Genomic DNA, 20,237 nt, shown 5'->3' with positions numbered 1-20,237 from the left:
TGCACGTTACAAGCACTACCATTATTAATTTCCAAAGGGTTCGCCGTAAAATAAATTTGATTGATTAATTATCACTATATATTTTTGTCCCTCTGTAATGTTGAACCACACTGTCCAAGATTTTGAATATAGTAATTTCAAATTTATAATGCGGCTTTATTGTGTATTATATTCTGTGAACAACAAATATATCGTGCACCCCCGCCCCATCAATAGAATAGACTGATCCAGAGTTCACGCGGGGCCAGATGGTACTTGTAGGCATGGAGTGATAATCTAAAATCTCGAACAGAAACAAGTAAATTATTATATTTTCATTCATCAAACTGAAAATAATCCACACTGCATTAATATTTAAGAAATCTGTCTTTAAAGGGTCAAAATGAGATCTTAACTAATGAAAGACACCACAATAAAACAAGATGTTTGGAGCTACCTTTATTGAAAGACTTGCAAATGGCACAGATTATACTGGGACAAAATATTCGATGTCTAGAATTGTTCAGGGGAAAGCACAGAGCTTGGTAGTACATAGATGCAAAAGCAGAATGAAAATGAGAAAGACTTTTTACATGCTAAAAAAAATTATCACAGCTATATCCAAAATAACAGTACCCAAGTAATATGACAATTTAATTGACAAATGGCAATGAAAACAAATTTTCAGGGCAGAATTTTAGGATAACATTGAAATACAGGTGGCATGTGTGTGTGCGCGCGTGTGTGTATGTGTGTGTGCACTTACAAATGTTGCTGCTGCAAATGAAGACAATAACTTACACTTTAAAATTTTCTCAGTTTACCACAAATTGTGGTGCACAAATATGAATTTAAATACACAACATAATAAAACAAATCATAATCTCCAGCATCCAGTGGAAAGGTCTGATCAGTTCAGTTTCACATATTTCTATACAATGTGTGACAAACTCATGATTCTGCGGAATAGCTACATAAATACAAAGGAAAGAAAACTAATGAAGTCAATTTCTTTTGATTATTTGAATTGCTTGTTTTGAGACTTGGTTAATCCCTACATTTTTTGTGGCATGTCTATATATTTGAATACACAATTTTATGTTGCTTTGAATAAACGTGCTTGCAAAATTAATATAATGTGAGATAATCTGATAAAAAGTAAATGTTTGGATATGGGAAAGTATAAAATATGTGAGTAGATCAAGAAATATGTATCCAGATATTTGGATGTATTTACAGTTTGTAGGGAAAAATACAAATCATAACACTTCCGTAGATGTAAACACTCTTCAATATCTAAATATGGTACGACAATATCCAACTTGTGCAGATTATTATTTCTAAACTGTGCTGACTGCTTGGATTCCAATATGAGGAGATTGTGTGACAAGCATTCATGCATACAATCTGGAATTAAGATGCAACTAAATGTTTAAAATCTTTCTTGTCGAAGCCTTTATACAAAGATACAATATACTAGTCCGCATATACCCCAGTCATGATATTTGAATATCATAGTGAATTTTTTTTATACTAGTTTTCTCAATGTGCATTCACATCCAAACCAAACAACGTTGCCTGGTTACGTTTCATCTGGAAAGGACATGGGTGGTATTTTCAGTATTACAGTCTTCTAACCGTCAAACGTGAACTTCACAGCCAATGTTCCAAGTACTAAGTATTGAACCATGCATGCCTCCTTCATAGCCCCCTGTCCATCCCCACCTTGGGGGACTGTCTAGAATGAGAAGCATTCCTCTGTCCGTCCATGTCTTCCTGATCTTCTGCATTCTGGGATGGGGATTGTGTAGGTGGGGAGGGTGGGGGATAAGACGGTGGAGGGATAGTAAGACGAGGGAGAGATGGTAATGCTGGCCTGGGAGAGGTAGGAAGAGGCGGAGGAGTAGCTGAGGTTGCAGCAGAAGGGTGCTGTGATGAACGTGCTCGGGAGGTGGCAGGGGATGTGTGTGCGCTCCGGGCACGTTGTGGTTCAACTGGGCAGTCACTGATTTGCTCAAGCAATGAGGGCATGTCTCCCTCAATTTTTTCCAGAACAGCGGCCATTTGTTTTTCGATCTGCTCGATTACACTGTCCATTTGCCAGTCGTTTGTGGTGCTGCTCCCACTTCCGCCATGCTGTAGCCCAGTGCCGTACATCCCCACCCCTCCACCACTTGAATATAGGGGGTTATATGGCCCAACATAACTCCCTGCCACTCCAATCCCTACAGCCCCAATGTCTGGGTTGTGTGGTGTGGCATGACGGCCAAGACTTGCAGAGCTACCTACCGTGTAACAGCCTTGTCCTGATACAGGACCTGACCTTGCTATACTAAACTCAGCGCTGTGTCTGTCAGCTCTCCTGGCATCCCTCTCCCTTCTGCCAACGGGGCTAGCATCATTCCTTAACCTAACTCCTAATCCTGTATCAACAGCAGGCCCATGCCCTGTTGCTGGTGTGACAGACACTGCCACTGACCTCTCTGCCACTGCCTCAGGTACTTGTGTCTGACACCAGCTTTTGCCAGTCTCGTCCTTCTGCTCCCTCTGCATGGACGACCTCTTCTCTGGTGAGGCTGTTACAGCAGCTGAGCCAGTGGTTGGAGGACCATGGAGTGTTCCTGCCACTTTACGTTTGCTGCTAGGATCCGGGGAGGATGATGTATGTTTTTGGTCAAAGTTAGCGCCTGTAGAATTGTCTGACACCTTGGAAGGGTCGGACATTACCATGGGGAACAGTCTGGTTTCTGGAACAACTTTGTTTTGACCAAAGTTAGCAGCCATTTTTCTTGTTACATCAATCGGTGCTTTTTTTGCACCACACCTATCAGGCTGTACCTGTGTGGGTTTAGTTGATACATTTGACTGACTTTGCTGACTGACAAGCTCACGTATATCTGATGGGGAAGTTCCTAAAGATGGGCCTATGCTCATCTTTATCTCATCCTGATTTTCTCCGCTCTTACCGCTCACTTCATCCTGGTCCATAACTGGTGGTGTGTTTTCAACGGTAACCTCCAATGACACACTACTTGACGTTATCCCTCCATCGCTTATACCTTTATCCCCCTCATCACTTGTCCCTTGGGAAACACCTCCTTCACCATCCCCTGCCCCTTCACTTCCCTGAACCTCAGCTGAACTTTCGTTTAGTGCCTCTGAATTCTTCAAACGCTGCATGAAGGTGGTGACACGGATTGCTTTCTGCAAAACAGTTTCAAAGAAAAAGAACAGAAGTATCATGAAAATTAAACACGTAATATGTTGTTTGATTTTATGAACAGTCATGCTGTCCAGTTTCCTTAAAAGAAAAACCAATATACCAATAATTCTAGTTGGTTATGGTAAAGCATAGAAAGAAATGCTTCAAAGACAGAAAAAGCCTGTTGAGCCACCATGAATTGGAATCATCATACCGAGATGTAATTTGTGTGCAGTGAATAGTACAGTAAGATTTAGTGCAAGTTCCAAGAGACTGTGAAAGATTGTACCCTGGTTTAAATCAAGCTTAAGCTCACTTTCCCCAGGCCACTTCTTGTCTACTTACTAAATGGAAAATGGAAAATGGTAAATGGACTGCACTTATGTAGCACTTTTCTACTCTGACTGACTACTCAAAGCGCTTTGCAATACTAGCCTGCATTCACCCTTCACATGAACATGCGTACAGTAGTGGTAACAGGCACCACCTGCTCTTTAGGAGTAGCAGTCATTCGCAAAAGTGGAACAGCACTGGGAGTCATTTGGGGGTTCACTATCTTGCCCAAGGATAATTCGATATGTGGACTGCAGGGCTGGGGATCGAACCTTCACCTGTCTGATAAGCAGACTAAAAGGTAAGTTACTGGATAAGTCATTATAACAATTACTCAAACCCTTCTATTTCGTAAAAACTGAAGGAGTTAGGGGAACGTGTGACCTTAGAAGTTGTTTCTAAACCAAGGATTTGATTACCCGGAAGCGAAAAGCCATTTGGACTCAGAAATCTTACTGAATATAATATGGCATTGCTAAGGAGCTTCAATATACCTTCAAAATGACTAATGTGACTCTGAGGATGAGTATGGGTCGATGAAGGATTCATGTAGGAGGAATGACAGAGGGCTCTTTATCTCAAACAGCTTAACAGTCCACGGTGACCTATATTCTTTAAATCCTTTCCATGTCTCCAACTCCTTATCTACACAAACTTAAAAAAACAAAAACAAAAAACAAACAAAAATGCTTTCCTGTTGCAGATCTTTATCTTGTTTTTAATCAATCTACTTTCATAGACTTGTGCAGATGAGGAGTAAGAAAGGAGCAGAGTGGGCCACTTTGAACATCTGGGTTTAGTCCAATGAAGTAAAGTGGGGCAGAGTGGATGAATCTCTTCTAGGAAAGACACTGACAGTTGGCAGGAACAGAGCTTACGAGTTTCACCAGTCAAAACATGATTAATACACCTCAATGGTAACTGAAGTTACACTGGAAGTGTTTTTGAATTACTTTGTGATATATTTATTGTTTGACTACTTCACAGATTGAAATATCTTTTAAATGGCGAGGTTGTTCAGCCATTAGAAAGATATTTCGTTATTAAATCATGTTAGACTGAAGGTGAGTGTCTACCAAAGCTCTGTCCATCCAATTGTTCCCTAATAATAGAATACAATACCTTCAACTCCTGGGAACCACATGGAGAAAGAGAGAAAAGGGTTATAACTGTTACTTTATTTAGCCGTTAGGTTGGCGTTGCCATCCTGGCTTACTTCTTGGTGTTCCGTTTGCACACCTCCAGGACATCTATTTGAGCATCACCATTACATTTGCACACTTAAACTATAGTTCAGCAGTGCTGAGCTAAAAGCATCATAATCACTAGCATCATTTTCATTGCAGTAATTTTTTAATAGTGACCCGTCATCCACCCTATATTTTCTCTTTTTCACTTCCTGTTTACTTGTGTATTTTATAACCAACAGAAGCAAATGTTTCAGGAGGTGAGACATGATGCCTTACCCGCCACTTGGCCTTTGCAAAGTTCTTTTCAAACTGGGCACACACACCGTCCTTTAAGTTCTTCTCTGATGCACCATTTCCTGCAATCCTGGCACAGATGACAGGCAGCGTACAAGTGGGGTCAATCGCAGTTGATGTGTGCAAAAAGATATTATTGTAGTTATGTAAACATAATTACCATTCATGCCAAAGTGCATCTTGCGCAGTAATTCTAAGCATCTGGTCCACTTCCATGAGTCGACAGACAAGCTCCTTAGCTGGTTGAGAAAAAAAAAAGACAAGCAATGAATTTTCAATGGGATCATCTGTGATGATTTTAAGGAAAAATTAAAAAACTTTGTCTATAAATCATGTACGATGATCAAATACTTAGTAGTGAAGCACGTGACATCATATAATTTGAACTGTACTGTTTGTGTAAATGCTCCTTTAAATATAGGTGAATAATGGGCATGCATATACCATCGTCTGATTGTCATCATGTCTAATGCTTCATGGGTTATGTACCTGCAGCTGAAATGTCATCCCAGTACGGTGAATCAAACTCAAAGTCACCAGCCACAATGCGACAGAAGATTATGCGATTATGAAGATCTGTGTTCTCCTCCTCCGTCTCATCATAGAAAGGAGGGTTACCTGATAATCTTTAGAATGTATGATATGATAAAGACACAAAGTAAGAAATGTTTTAGTAACACCACACACTAATTTCAGCAAATGCCCACGATAAGTCTTAAAAAGATGCCCATTATAAAGCTAAAGTTTGTGTTGTTGAGCTCATTGAATTTTAGTTTCAGTGATGAAGACTCACAGGATGAACATAATGACGCCCACAGCCCAACAGTCCACAGGACGTCCATATCGGTGACGAGCCACCACCTCTGGGGCTGAGGGATGGCAAAGAAAAGAACAGATATTTATAGAGAGAGAGTGAGAAGAGATATTCAAATGGCCTCAGCTTTCATTTGTACTCAGCACATTCTTTTTTTTCTACATTGCAAAGACAAGAGCTCCAGTTAATTTTCTCTTTATCTGATTCCTTTCCCATCAGGGCCTCTGTTGTCTTCCCTTATTAATTTGTCAAATTACTCAGCTCAGCATTATAGATAACTATTTTGACCTTTCATTGGAGAAGGCAAAAGCACAGCTCTGTATTCATAATAAGTCTCACATGAACCTCAGAGATGGAACGCGGAAAGTGAAGAAGAGAGATTATGGAAGAGAGGAGTGAGATAAGGGCGAGCTACGTGCTTTCAAATCCATGAATGTGTTTCTGTTTAATGGGTATCGTCTGTAAAACAGTTCATGTTCAACTGATTATACTTTTTGAAGGCAAGAGGAAGTAAACAACTCAAAAAGCTGAAGTATGCCAACAGGTCCAACACAAGGTGAAGCTAATGGAAGGATGTATAGAGGTGGATGAAAAGAAGTGTGTGCGTGTGTTCGTGTGTGTGTGCGAGCGTGTGTGTGTGCTTGTGCATGTGCGTGTGTGTGTGTGTGTGTTTAAAAACAGCTCTACAGAGAGTGGTAAATAGAATGTCTTACCCAGGTACTCTGGGGTTCCACAAGGCTCTGTGATTGGTCCATTCTCAAACCTGGACAGATAAAAATCTCGCAGAACTACTTTGTTGTGGTTGTTTTCTGTGTAGTACATCAGGTTTTCAAGCTAAACAAAATAAGGGAGAGAAAAGCTGCTTACATACAAATACACACATCTAAACAGAGCATTGTAAAATGACCGCACAAGATCACACAAGCTCAACCGATATGAAGTGTGAGGAAAGCCCTTCTCCAACTTCATATCAGAGTCAGCAGTCAATCTTTCTTGTTAAAATTAAATTTCCTCTTCACCTAAGAATAGATAGTGTTGTGTAGTTGTATGACTAACAATATAATTGATTAAATCCTAACCTGGTTTTTGTCAAGAAATGGCTTTAATGCAGGTATGCTGATTATTACAAGAATATACTGTGTAATATTGGTTGAAAATAATAGTGAGGCTGTTTAAAGCAGATATGCCCAATAATACATGATATACCATAAAATTATACTCAAGTGGAAAGTAGTGATACTTAACAGAAATTTCTCTAAAATATCCACTCCTGTTATAATGATATTCATAGATTAATGTCAGTCTGGGGGAAGTGTTTCAAGTATGTAATACATGTGTAATTGTGTGCTTTACACTAGACAAATTATTTTCCATTGTGTCCAGTTTTCAAGGACATTTTTTTCTGTTCCATTAGGATGAAAGCCAAATATCCCGCCTGAGCTGATAAAGGCAATGTTAAAAGATGGGACTGATTCATGTTATGTTTTGATCATGAAAATAGAACTGATGTGAACATTGTAATAAGTGTAATTTGTGAACCAAACATAATGAATCATCACATATGTCATTGCAGCATTAAGGTTATACAGTACTTTGAAATAGTTTTGTACTGTATGTCCCAAAAATAATAATTTCTTACGAGTGAGTGGTACATAGGAGTATAGTAAGGGAACAACTGGGAACACACTCTTTGAAGGAAACAACTTGGCCGGTTTTTATGAATAAAATTCTCTTTTTGATCTGAAAATATCTTTTTCTTTCTTAAATAAATCCAGATCATTTCGACTGAAACACACTTCCAGTTTCTACCAGTAGGTGGAGTCTGAAGTTCATGAGATGTGACTCCATTCTGGTGGGTTGATAATGAGGGCTAAAGATATGAATCTGTCTGCGTGTGGCCCCTGTATGTTTCACTAGAGATTGCATTAAGCCATAAAGATAGCGTTTGCTCCCCTGCTAAAAATCTTATCAAATGTTGAGCCATTAACTGAGATGGCGATGAGTGCAGCGTTATTATGTCTCCTTAGAGATTCTTACAGAACATTAAAACTGGAAATTGCTTTCTGGGATGTGATGGCAATGAGGGTCACCTACTGTATAAATACAGCCTTTTTGAATACTTTTGAATAGTATTAATTTAACACCCATACACACACTGTCATTAATGAAGTATGCATCTAACCTTCAGGTTTCTATGAACTATGTTGAGGGAGTGTAAGTATGCCACAGCCTCTAGGACCTGTCTGATGACATTGGAGGCATCTCTCTCTGTGTAATTCCCTTGGTCCAGAATCCAGTCGAACACATCTCCTCCCGTGGCACTGCATGCAGCCGAACAAGGATAAACATCATCAGTACACACATCACCATGTACACTAAAAAAACCAAAATACAAAGCAAGTTGGTATGACCATTAACCACATGTTGCAGCATCATAATCCACTTAAAGCATTCAGTAACATAGTTATCAAAAGCCCTCTGCTCTTGCTTTTTGTCCATTAGTAAGGCAATCTGCTTCCATCGGCCTACAGCTACTGCTCGGCAATTAAAGAATAGAGCATTGGTCATTACTCTAAAAAGACTTGGTTAACTTAGTATCGCCCTCAGCATGAGGACTATTGCCTGGGCAAAAGACAGCCACAAACAAACACAAACACACAAACAGACTGATAATCACAAGCAGATGATCACAGTCATGTTGAGTGCAGTCTGTTTCTCTGTATTTCAGTATCAAAGAGGAAAATACTTTGTCCATTCAGGTTCATTTATCATTTTTGTCTTTCACATGGTGTTGCAAATGATGACACTGTATTCGTCACAAGTGACATGTATTAGACCTGCTCTGGTGTATTGATCTGGAAGTCCATGTAGAGACCCATTTATGGCAAAGCAGTGCTTCAGAGGCCCTGAGTAATGTCGAATATTACGAAGAGCAAATATCTCATAAAATCCGACACCTTCTTCTGCTGCCGAGGGGAGCAACAGAGCACACGGTAATAACAGTGTAGACTCAACCTAAGGTACACGAGGATACATGCACAATTAAGATGCATGCACACACTTTGTTGAATCAGTTATAAATTGTCAGGAATAATTGCACAAGAATGATAAGTGGGACAATAAAAGGAATACTAACAGTTCCTGGATGATGAAGTATTCTTTTCGGGTCTCAAATGTATCTATGAGCTGAAGGATGTTTGGGTGGTTGACTCTGGAAGAACAAAAAGGATTCACAGGCTGTAACTTTCCAACAGTGAAGGGTCTCACATGCAATTGAAAGGTGTTAACCACTCTCTGGCTTTTTTAATTTACAAAGAAGACTGAGTGGGTGGAAATCTCTGTAGATACATCCAAGCAGTGCAAAAAAGAAGTCACAAACACTTGGGCTTAAATTATTAACCAGGATTATTACAAGCATCGTGTGACTGTAATTATTAACATAAATTTCCAACAGAAAATATTCACACATTCTCCCTCTCCACCTCTCCACATTCTTGTTTGTACTAAGACTGACTGCGTACAGTTTCAGGATCATGATTTCATTCTTGGCAGCCTTGCGGACTTTCCTGCCGTCCTTCTTAAGGAATTTCTTGCAGACAAACACCTTGTCTGTCTGTCTATCCTTAGCCAGGCACAACTCACAGAACTCCTTCCTACACAAGAAAAGAAAGGAAACAAAGACAGAAAGATTAATCAGAATTAGGGAGAAAAAGTGCACTGGTTGTTAAGGTGTAATACAGGATAATCATTTAATTGGGGTAGAATGAATACAAAAAAGTCTAAAATAGGTCTTTTGCTGCCATCAGTTGAGCATCATCTGCTTTTGAGCCTCTAGGGTATACAGTACCTTGCCAAAAAATGGATTTTCAGAAGCTGTGTGATGCAAAATTAAACTACATTTCACATAAATGTTTCATTCCTAATAAATATTATCAGAAAAGTCCACGGTGCTCTTTCTTTCTTAGTTTCTTTTCTTTCTTTTTTAAAAAATATTATTTTCAGCTTCATTCTCCTTTATTCTAATCAAAATAAAGGAGAATAAAGGACATTACTGCCCTTAATTTTCAATTAGTGTATGAATGTGCATGTGCATATGCATTTGTGTGTGTGTGTGTGTGTGTGTGTGTGTGTGTGTGTGTGTGTGTGTGTGTGTGTGTGTGTGTGTGTGTGTGTGTGTGTAGGTGTGTGTGTGTGTATTTGTGTTTGGTGTGTTATATAAAAGATGAGCAGAAATCTCTGAGGCCAGATGCTGATGTTACCATATGGCCTATAACACTGATTAGTGTGTGTGTGTGTGTGTGTGTGTGTGTGTGTGTGTGAGTATGTGTGTGTGTGTGTGTGTGTGTGTGTGTGTGTGTGTGTGTGTGTGTGTGCGCGTGCGTGCGTGCGTGTGTTTGTGCCTTCAATGTGTGAATGAGAGGTGTACAGGGGAAGAAAGAGGCCAGTGACTCTAACGGCTCTTTGAAAATATGCCCAAAAGATTTTTTTAAGGCTGACACAGAATATTTCAGCTGAATAAAGCCACACAGTTTCATAAACAGATTTTTTTTTAAATGCACAGAAAAATATTTCTCAAAAAAAAAAAAAAGTCACATGTGTGTCTGTATCTGTTAAACACGAGACTCTTGATATTACCGTTTGTTATCCCTTCAATTCAAACCTTTGATACGGTAAATCAAATGAGTGGGGAAAACAAATTCAATTCAATTTGAAATAATTCATGAAGTGAATACAGACCATGTGGGAACACTGGAACATACCCATAAAATCTACATGGGAATGGAATGAAAACAAGGCAGCAGAGATGCGTAGATATGCCTTTATGATACTCACGCTCTGAGGATCTGTCCAATCTCATATTTGTCTGTGACATCAGACATGCTATCATAGGTCCGCCCATCACGCAGGGCAAGGCACCCAAATGGCATGACAGCATTCACCTAAGACGAAAGACAAATCACTGAAAGAAGAAAATGATGCATAAATTATTTTGATGACACGGTAGGTAACAGACAGATCAAGGGATTGCTGAGCAGCAAAGGGAACCATGTTGAAGGGGGAAAGAGGTACTGATGAAATATTATGAAAACGTTCAGCGGTTGAAGTCAAAGGCACAGAGGGAGCGCTGCTGTTAGCCTCGAAAACACACAGTGCACACGAGAACCAGGGAAACAGCCAAGTCATCTTCTGAATGGATCTGGGTTCTAATGCTGTTGGCAGTCTGGTTGTGTACCCGCCCTGTCAACAGATACTAAGCTACCCACTAAGCTTCTATCTACTCTGCTTAAGTCTGTGGACTGTGTGCAACTTCTGTCAACTTCAACTTTATTGAAAAAGGCAGTGCCCCGTGACACTAAAGTAGCTGCAATAGCGGCTTTTATTGGAAGATAGCAAATTCATGGTTTATTTGTAGTGTGTGTGTGTGTGTGTGTGTGTGTGTGTGTGTGTGTGTGTGTGTGTATGTGTGTTTGGATCTGGATCATTAGTTGATGACCTTTCAAACACGTTCAGAATCACTTTTCATTTGTATTTTCAACAACACAATTCCCAAAAAGATCTTTCAATAAATTCCCTGGAAGTGTGCATCACATTGAAAAATAAGATTAAAGCAATTTCAATAATTACATACAGTATATGTGTGTATACTTCTTATTGTGTCCATCCATTGTTTTTATCACATCCACCTTAAAATAGCTGATGACTCGCAAACGCCTTGGTAGAAAATAAAGGATCTGGATAGTGAATCAGCAATCAATATACCATCTCACCGCAGCCCTCAGGCAATCCTCACCCACATCCTTTAATATTCCATCTACTGTGGGAGACAGATTCCCAGGAATCCTCAGTCATTTATCCTCAAGATCCTTTTCCTCTCCCCTTTACCTGACGAACCACAATCCCACTGGATGATTCATTTCTGTTGTCTTGACTTTGTCTTATTGTAAGATCTCTACTAACAGTTAATCTTGTGTCTCTCCAGGGCTCGGGCACACACATCGAGACATATCCATGAAATTGACCAAGTCAGGAAATATGTGATTGGACGGGGTAGGACATCTGATTAATGTGACAGATGCCAGTGGCAGCTGGTACTGTGGTGAAGGAGACATCAGGATTGAATGTAAGTAGGGAAGAAGACAGAGAAATAAAGCAACCGAGGAAAATATGATGTGACGACTGTGTGGAGCGGAGTTAAAAATCCTCAGAGGTAATGGAATTTTGCGGGTGCTAATTTAGGATTAACGAATGAGTATCAGTGGTATAATAACCTCACTGCCTTCCCTGTGTGTGTGTGTGTGTGTGTGTGTGTGTGTGTGTGTGTGTGTGTGTGTGTGTGTGTGTGTGTGTGTGTGTGTGTAGCATCATCAATGTAGATGGTAGGACCAGAGAAACTTATGATCTGTGGTGGAGGCAGGGTTTGAGAGTACAGGGTAATCCTAATGCTGACCCTAATCTCTAATCTGTACCTCTAATCCACTGCTATACTCTTTGTGTGTATGTGTGGGCATGCATGAGTGTATTTGCTGCTGAGCAAGTGCAAAAGTTGATGCAGATACGCGATACGTGCCAATATCGGTGCGAGCTGGACGACGTGTGTTTGTGCGTACATGTGTGCTCATATGTGCATCGCTCCATGAGGGTAACGTCCCAGTGAGACCACAGGGAATTTAGTGCAGATTGAAAGTTTGCCAGCAGACTGTGTAATCAAAATAACATTCCCATAAGGAGCAGGACAGTGAAGGTGAAACCTGGTTTGATGTGAAGGGAGCTCAGCATCCTCGTGGGAGCATCACGTCTTCACTGGAGAACAAACACAAGCAGATATTAGCAGTTCTACACATTCTCTAGTTTTATTTTGCTGCTTGAAAACTTTGTCCCTACTGACCAGTGTACTTTCTTTAACTCGCAATGTAGGACTTTGTGAGAGCTCCACTGGTGTTTCAAAGCTCACCCCGGGCCACAGTTTATTTTCAGAACCCTAGCAATGACCCGAGAACAGTGTTGGGGATTTACTAGCGCTTTAGCAAAATCGATAAATGCATTTTCAGGTCATTACAACGGTATCAGATTTTTTGGAAACTTTTCCTCCCGTTTCTCAACCGTCGCTCGGTGGGTTTAACTTCTGTTTTCTCTTTAATATGAATTCCTTGGAGGCTTGAAAAGTAGCTGTCTTCATAAAGAATGCCAGCCAACCGTGCGTTTCAGATGCTCGCTTCATCTGTCCTCTCCACTAGATGCATGTCTTGTGTCTTGTCTCACCGGCGAACGCTTCTCACCCTAAAAATCTCAGATGTCTTGAAAAACACTGTACCTGCAGAACACTGAGTCAGTACGAACTTTGAAGTTGACAGAGAGTAGGAGGTGATAGTGGAGGATATAGAAGAAAGGAGATGAGATGGGAGGAATGGAAAACAAGAGGTGAGAACAGATAGATAAACACAAAACTGCAGAGGCAGAATGAGAATGCCTCTTAACCTCACAGTTTAACAGCTATGTTCATGTGAATGTTTGCACAGATGTCTGTATGCACATGTGGGTGCGTGTAGGTATGTGTCAACAGGCTACGTTTGACTCATGTGTCCCCAAAGTCAGGAAGCACTTGAAGGCGTATTTACAGGGCAAAAAACAAAATTGTTGCAACCATGTGGCACAAAATCAGAGACAAAAACCATCCCATCACTGATCTCACCGCTGCTTTGAATCAGCAGAACTTGGCATTGTGTTCTCTGTGCTTTAACATTTCAGTGGCAGGGATTATTAATGCTCTCAAACAGAATTTAAAATATTCTGCATCTGTGTGAAATTAGTGAAATTATTTCATTCGTCCTCATGATGCAAGTGTGACAGATTGACAATGTAGTATAATGTATATTTTTTTTATATGAAGTATGTACAAGTACGACATAGGTGATTTATGCATTTGAAAAATGCAGTGATGATAAACTCTAAAAAGATATAACAATAAATTGGTGCTGTTTATGACATCTCAAATCAGGGATTCAATCAGGATGTGCATCACAAAAAGAATTGCATGCGTAAATTCTTAAAGATCAAACTTAATCAACATTTTGAAGGGGAGTGAAGGAAGTTTTGATGTCATGAACAATGATTGCATTGATTCCTCTAGTGTGGCTCTCATTCAGTCATACTGGGACACATTAAGTAACTGGTCTGGCTGTTCTGAAAAATGTATCCAAAGTGACAGATAACTGTTTGAGCTTGAATCAAAGTGATATGAGATAACATACTCATTGAACCCTGATAAATCTCAGCCTAATGAATAAAGCCATGATAATGTTAAATGAAGAATTACGGGCAATTCCTTCATCTGCAGCTCATTTCCCCCAATATATTTGAAATGCATTAACACACAAACACACAGACACTCAGGTGTGAAGGCACATCAAGCTACCCGAGACGTCACACTTCATCTTCAGCACCTTAAATCAAAATGCTTGTTCATGTCTCTCAGTGTGTCTGTGTGCTTGTTCACGAGTGTTAAAGTTTAGGCTGTTGCAAGCCTCTGAAATTAATCAAAAGGAATAGAATATCTTTTTATCGGTTCAGAGCGTTTCAGAGGTTTTGTGTCACGGTTATTCTAAGAAAATCTGCTATTTACTGGTGCTCATATCTCTAGATGTCCTATCCTATTAAACCATGCTTATTCAAGGACAAAAAATATGAAAGAATTAGAGATGCACTGGGAGAGTGCACACCTTTGCCAAGGCCAAAACTCCCTTCTTCTATGATATATGCAAATCTGCAAGAGCAACCACTGATGGCATCTGCCATAATCTTCCATTTATACAGTATATACCCATTTATTTATCTGTGCATTTATTTTGCTGTGTTTGGGACACTTCTATGGATCAATGTATCGACCAATTTATGTCACTATCTCTGACTCTCTCTGTCCTGTCTGGGTCATGGAAGTATGAAGAGCTGAACTTAGTCTAAATTTACTCAAAATCCCAAAACGTGGGATGTTCCCAAAGATATGATTTAGTCCATTTGTGCCTTAGAACAAATGCCTTGAGATAATCCGAATCTGATTGGCTGCTCTGTTGTCATCAACACCACTCTATATCCTCATTCACTGTCTAGCTCACTCACCCACCGCTGCTCTCTCGAGATTAGAAAGACAGGGTCAACCTGCAACCCATTTCTACTCATTGACAGTGAAAAATAATTTGCATATCTGCTTGATGATTTAAATCTGTACTCCAGAAATCAGTGGGTCCTTTTTGGTCTGTACTACAATCTCGATCAAAATGAATCTGCAATTTTTTAAATAAAAATCCTGCTAACCAACACATTGACATGTGAAAAAACTGTCTGTAACTAAAAACAACAAAACAAAAAGGCACATTTTCAGCTCTTCCCTGCAGGCAAAATGCTGGAACAACTGTCACTCTCATATTATATAGTATGTGTGTAGTTTTTGACAAGCTGCTGTAATCCAAATTGCTTTTAAAAGTGACTTCATCATTCAAAGCAGAGAATAACTGTACCTGTATGTCAGGCAAACACTTCATCACTGCTGTGTGAGGCTGCCCTCTGTTTGTCAGTCAAGTGGCTAAGTGTGTTGCTGCGTCCTTGTGACTGTCGTCTCGATGCAGCACGGAGATAAATCAACAACGTTATCGTCACGGCATCACCGAGACACAAATCCTCATATCTGCACAATGTGATTAAGTGATGCTGCATCGGTTGTGTCTAGAGGTGACACTAGATCTACAGTATAAGATAAACAGCAACACCATGCCTGTGAGTGTGTGTGTGTGTGTGTGTGTGTGTGTGTGTGTGTGTGTGTGTGTGTGTGTGTGTGTGTGTGTGTGTGTGTGTGTGTGTGTGTGTGTGTGTGTGTGAAAAATATTATAACAAGTATGTCAACGTTTGCCTTGGGAGAGGATTTGGAACGGAAAAGGGTCTGCGGCTGACTTCAGGTTACTTCTGCTTGTGTGAAGCAAACAAGTCTTGCATTTCAGACTGCGTGGCCACGAGCCACCTGGGTCACCACCTGCGGGCACACACACACACCCACACACACACACACACACACACACACACACACACACACACACACACACACACACACACACACACACATGTCTGGATGTGTGTCCCTTGTTAGTGCTTGACATGCCACATCTTCTGACTCCACGCTGTGCCGACACCGGTACGCGATTGTCCAAGAATGACGTGTTTATCCTTTAACAGACAGCAGGATGGTGTCACTTTAAAGCCCCTTTGTCCTTCACTTATGGTGCTCCTTTCTTTGCTCATTCCCTTCCTGCCCCCTTTCCCTTCCTGTGTTGCTTTCATCTCATCCCTTTACCCTGGCCCATTCGTGTTCCAGCAGCAGCCTAGTTTGAAAGGTTTAATCATAGCAATTCCTCCTCACTGAGATGGGAGAGGACAACATCAGGGGTTACAACTGATGTGGACACCCCTAATGCTCTAACACTAATAGGTTTAACACAGAAATGTTTGCAATTCTTTCACGTTACAACCATCAGCCCTACGGCTTAGTGTGTGTGTGTGTGTTTGTGTGTGTGCGAACTCAATTAAAGAAATTTAAGAGACACCTACACATGTACACACACCGTACGTATAATAGCATTATGTCTCAAAGCCCTCAGAGGTATAATTAAGGACACAATTATCATACGGTTTCCCCTTTAATAAGTTTAACGATAATCATTCCACACATATTTTGCACTCACCTTGATAATTACAACACAATTTGTGTGGGTCTTTTGCTTAAATCAGCGTAAGTCCCTTCATCTGTACATAACAAGACACGACAGCTGCTGGATGCTCCTTTATTGATTGGGAAGGAAAATCTATTATTCCGTGAAGTTGGAGGAAAACATGCTCAAATTGACTTTTTATACAGTTTTTGTGGTGCCTCTAATTTTTTTTTTTTTACTAGATTGACACCCATATGTAAGGATTGCACCCATTCAAAAAATAATGAAAGTTAATATTCTAGACAGAGCTGAAAGACATTTCCTACAAAAAACAAGGCAATAAAGACATTAAACAAAAATCAGAGTCAGTTCATCATCTGAAATGAGTGTGCATTTGAATATTGAAAGTCATCTGATGTTGGATTCATCAGTATGATGTGACTTCAAAGATGTGAAATGCAGGTGAGAACAGCCAAGAGAGATGAAGAAACAGGTAATGATCAGCATTACTCTACCTCTTACAGTCAGGGGTACTACAGAACACAAGATGGTGACTGAATTCCATTGTAAAGATCATGATAAGACAGAAAATTGCATTTCAAAAGTTTTTCATATGTGGATGCTATGTATTATCTGAGATATAGCATTTGAGTGTATTTTGGTTGCATCACTACTCATTACATTTACGTCCTCCACTAAGTTCCCAGTAAGACTTCTCCAGGCTTGCTATAAACACTAATTCCCTTATTGCTCACAGAGTGCCTCTCATCTAAGGCCCGTGCATGCATGGTGTGTGTGCATGTGTGTGTTGGACTCTAAGGCATACACAAGGCCAGAAACAGGCTTAATAAGGAAACCGTAATGAAAATGCATCAGATCTGCCAAGGGAGAAAAAGAAAGAGCAATTTGTTTCAAATTGTGAAAAAAAAAAAATTGGAAAATTGACTGAATTCATGAAGCCACACAGAAACAACAGACACAAAAACACACACATACCCACAAATGAAAACACTGCACATCAATATTCAGTATTGGCTTTTTCTGAATTATACTGTAGGCTTCACCTGCTTCTGCACCTCATGCCACACATTCAGAAATACCTCCTTCTTACCTTTCAACCCCCCCCACCTTTGTTTCCTGCTCCCTCATTAGGAGAGTGGATCTGTGCACATCCTCAACAGTAAGTGTGTCCCCCAGGAGAAAGCTCAGCATGTTGATTTTTTATTTAGACATATGTGTGGATATGTGCATGTGTGTCTAGCTTGACACGACATTTGGCTTGCTCTTTTGACAAGAGAATAGCCTGAAGCTAGATCTACACCGAGACAGATCTTTACACAACACAATGCACAGACTGCGTGATGAACACTGTGTTATTTATGTGTGTGTGTGTGTGTGTGTATGTGTTTCGTAGACTGTCTGTATAAGTTGGATGTATACTTACATGTTCAAAACTGACAGACAGAAAGAGGAGCGAGCTCCTCATCCCTCGGTAGGATGTCACATTGAAACAGAAAGACAGAACTCCACCTGATCGTGAGCTGGAGAAAAAGGAAGCCCATAATATGCTCGCGTGTATGATCATGTTCACATTTAGAGCATCTCTCACATACATGAGCCAAGATAAATATTGATGGATAATACTGTGAATCTACTCACTCTCATAGTCTCACTTATGCATTCAATCACTGTTATCTTGTGCTGTTGTGCGTCACTTTTCCATGACTTTTAAATCGGTAAAAAAAGGGTATCACAAAATTGATATAACAAAGGAGTTTGTGGGGACGATGAATGATAGAAACAAATTTCAGGACAGTTCAACTAAAAGCCCTTCTTCAAACCACAAACTTGGATTTTTGTGGAAAAACTGAAGGAGAAACCGTCAAAGTCAAAAGTATGACAACCTCAATAGACCAAGGATTTCTGTCATCCACAGGTATAGAGATTTTCAGTCTAGGAAAAAGTACTGGGTCATAATTGTTAATGAGCAAATCAAGATGAAGCTTTAAATGTATGGAAAAAATGTAGGAGAAAAAAGTGAAGTGAACAGGTGAAGCAAAACTCTCCATCCTCAAGTGTCGATGTACTTAAAGGCCTCACAGGCCATAGACGACGATTTTGTTGGCTTTTGTTTTAGCAGCTTTTTGTTGGGTACATAACTACAATTCTTTCCTGCAGCCATTTTGCTGACGTTGAACCTTACTTTCAAACTGGAGCAGCCATACATCTGGAGTCGCATCAATCGATTTAAGGGTGCTTGAAATAAATTTGGAGTTTTTAAACTTTATTTTCAATGTGGCAATTGATTGCATGCAGACACGCAAGGAGGGCATTTTCCATTACGGGTGCTAGAATGCAAAAGTCACAACTGTAACCTTGAGTTGCTGAATTTAAATTGCTCTATCTGTCTCGAGAAATGATTTGATATATTGTGAGGGACATATTGTGTTCGGTTGTTCTGCTCATGGGCCTTTTTTTTTTCATTCCCTCTCAGCATGCACACACACACACACACGCGCACGCACACACACACACACACACACACACACACACACACACGCACATACACACAGCTGCCCAGGGAATGTCTGACAACCCAACTGAAGCGGTGAATGATACAGTGAAAATCAGGGAATTTGTTGAAGCCAGGCTCATGAACTCACTTCTTTTTCAACTATCAAGGGAAGAAGGTTTGACACTGTATTTTCAGTTGAAATAAGAGCTTAAAGTATCCACCACTGACCATTATTCTGGCAAGTTGTGGGATTATTAGTGGCTCACAATGGTGGCCTGTTTGGGGGATATTCTTTACGGCTGGAAAGAAATTAATCTTTGAGAGAAGAGTATCAACACTTGGGCTTTAAAAATCTTGAATTCTACTCGGACTTTGTCAACAAGAACACCGTGGTATTTTGTGTGCAAAGGTATTCTGACTTGTGGACATTCAAAGACGAGATATAAGGAAACAACTCCACATAGCAGCAGAATTATTCAAAATTAGCATCTGTAATGACTGAGATAACTGGATTCCTTTTGCCTTTTATTCTAGGAAGTCAAGTTGCCTACCTATAGCGCTGTGAAATGTACATGTCCCACCTCTTGGGTGTCAAATTTGAACAATAAACAAAGAAAAATGTGGACAGCACCTGTTTAGTCACCAACAGTCTGGGCAACAACTCACCTGTGTTCATCCAACGTAAAGACAAAGTGCCGGAACAGACTGTGTAGAAAACAGACTGGATCTGTCTATACTGTATGACAACATGTTGAAGCTTTACGTGAAATATTCAAGCACATCCCTTAATCTGTAGTGAGGAGAGAATTTATGTGTTCAATTTTAATTTGCACAGTTTATACACCGCAGCAAAATAATCTGCTGTCAACTCCTTTTCTGAAGCATGTGCATACAGTGGGCGAAATAATGAGTAAAAGAATGAAATGTACATTGAACTTAGGATAAATAATGGAAATAATTATGTCATATATATTCACATATAATATATGTTGTATAAAACATGTTACCAATAACAATTTAAATCTAACTTGTTTCAGCTCTTCTTTTCCAACTTTAATTCTGGAATTACATTATAATCCAGTAGATTATATTGCTTTTAGGTAAACAAGTAATGCATCACAGACTGTATTTGAACAACAAGTTGTATTGAGCTGTGAGTTCATGTGACTTCAAAATATTGTGTGCATCTTTGTGGAACAAGCAGCAGCTGCCAGTG

General features: G+C 40.0%; 1 protein-coding gene across 2 annotated transcripts in view; it reads right to left on the bottom strand.

The window, feature by feature from the left end:
* Positions 1 to 430: 430 nt before the first annotated feature.
* camkvl (CaM kinase-like vesicle-associated, like) overlaps positions 431 to 20,237 on the bottom strand; it is a 37,493-nt gene continuing 17,686 nt past the window's right edge. Inside the window, exons 2-11 of one of the 2 annotated variants that reach the window (XM_068337055.1) lie at positions 10,646 to 10,752; positions 9,334 to 9,465; positions 8,949 to 9,023; positions 7,995 to 8,133; positions 6,526 to 6,646; positions 5,792 to 5,867; positions 5,488 to 5,624; positions 5,159 to 5,237; positions 4,981 to 5,068; positions 431 to 3,183 (exon numbers count right to left, since the gene is read on the bottom strand). In XM_068337055.1, the coding sequence (XP_068193156.1) occupies positions 1,681 to 3,183; positions 4,981 to 5,068; positions 5,159 to 5,237; positions 5,488 to 5,624; positions 5,792 to 5,867; positions 6,526 to 6,646; positions 7,995 to 8,133; positions 8,949 to 9,023; positions 9,334 to 9,465; positions 10,646 to 10,740 (2,445 nt within the window). In that variant the 5' untranslated portion in view covers positions 10,741 to 10,752 and the 3' untranslated portion in view covers positions 431 to 1,680. Of the gene's footprint in view, positions 3,184 to 4,980; positions 5,069 to 5,158; positions 5,238 to 5,487; positions 5,625 to 5,791; positions 5,868 to 6,525; positions 6,647 to 7,994; positions 8,134 to 8,948; positions 9,024 to 9,333; positions 9,466 to 10,645; positions 10,853 to 20,237 lie in introns of those variants that run through there. The other variant, XM_068337064.1, reaches the window with a different exon arrangement.

This window comes from Antennarius striatus, chromosome 2 (genome assembly GCF_040054535.1).
Source record: "Antennarius striatus isolate MH-2024 chromosome 2, ASM4005453v1, whole genome shotgun sequence".
Classification (NCBI taxonomy): domain Eukaryota; kingdom Metazoa; phylum Chordata; class Actinopteri; order Lophiiformes; family Antennariidae; genus Antennarius; species Antennarius striatus.
This window is presented reverse-complemented; position numbering and strand designations above follow the sequence as displayed.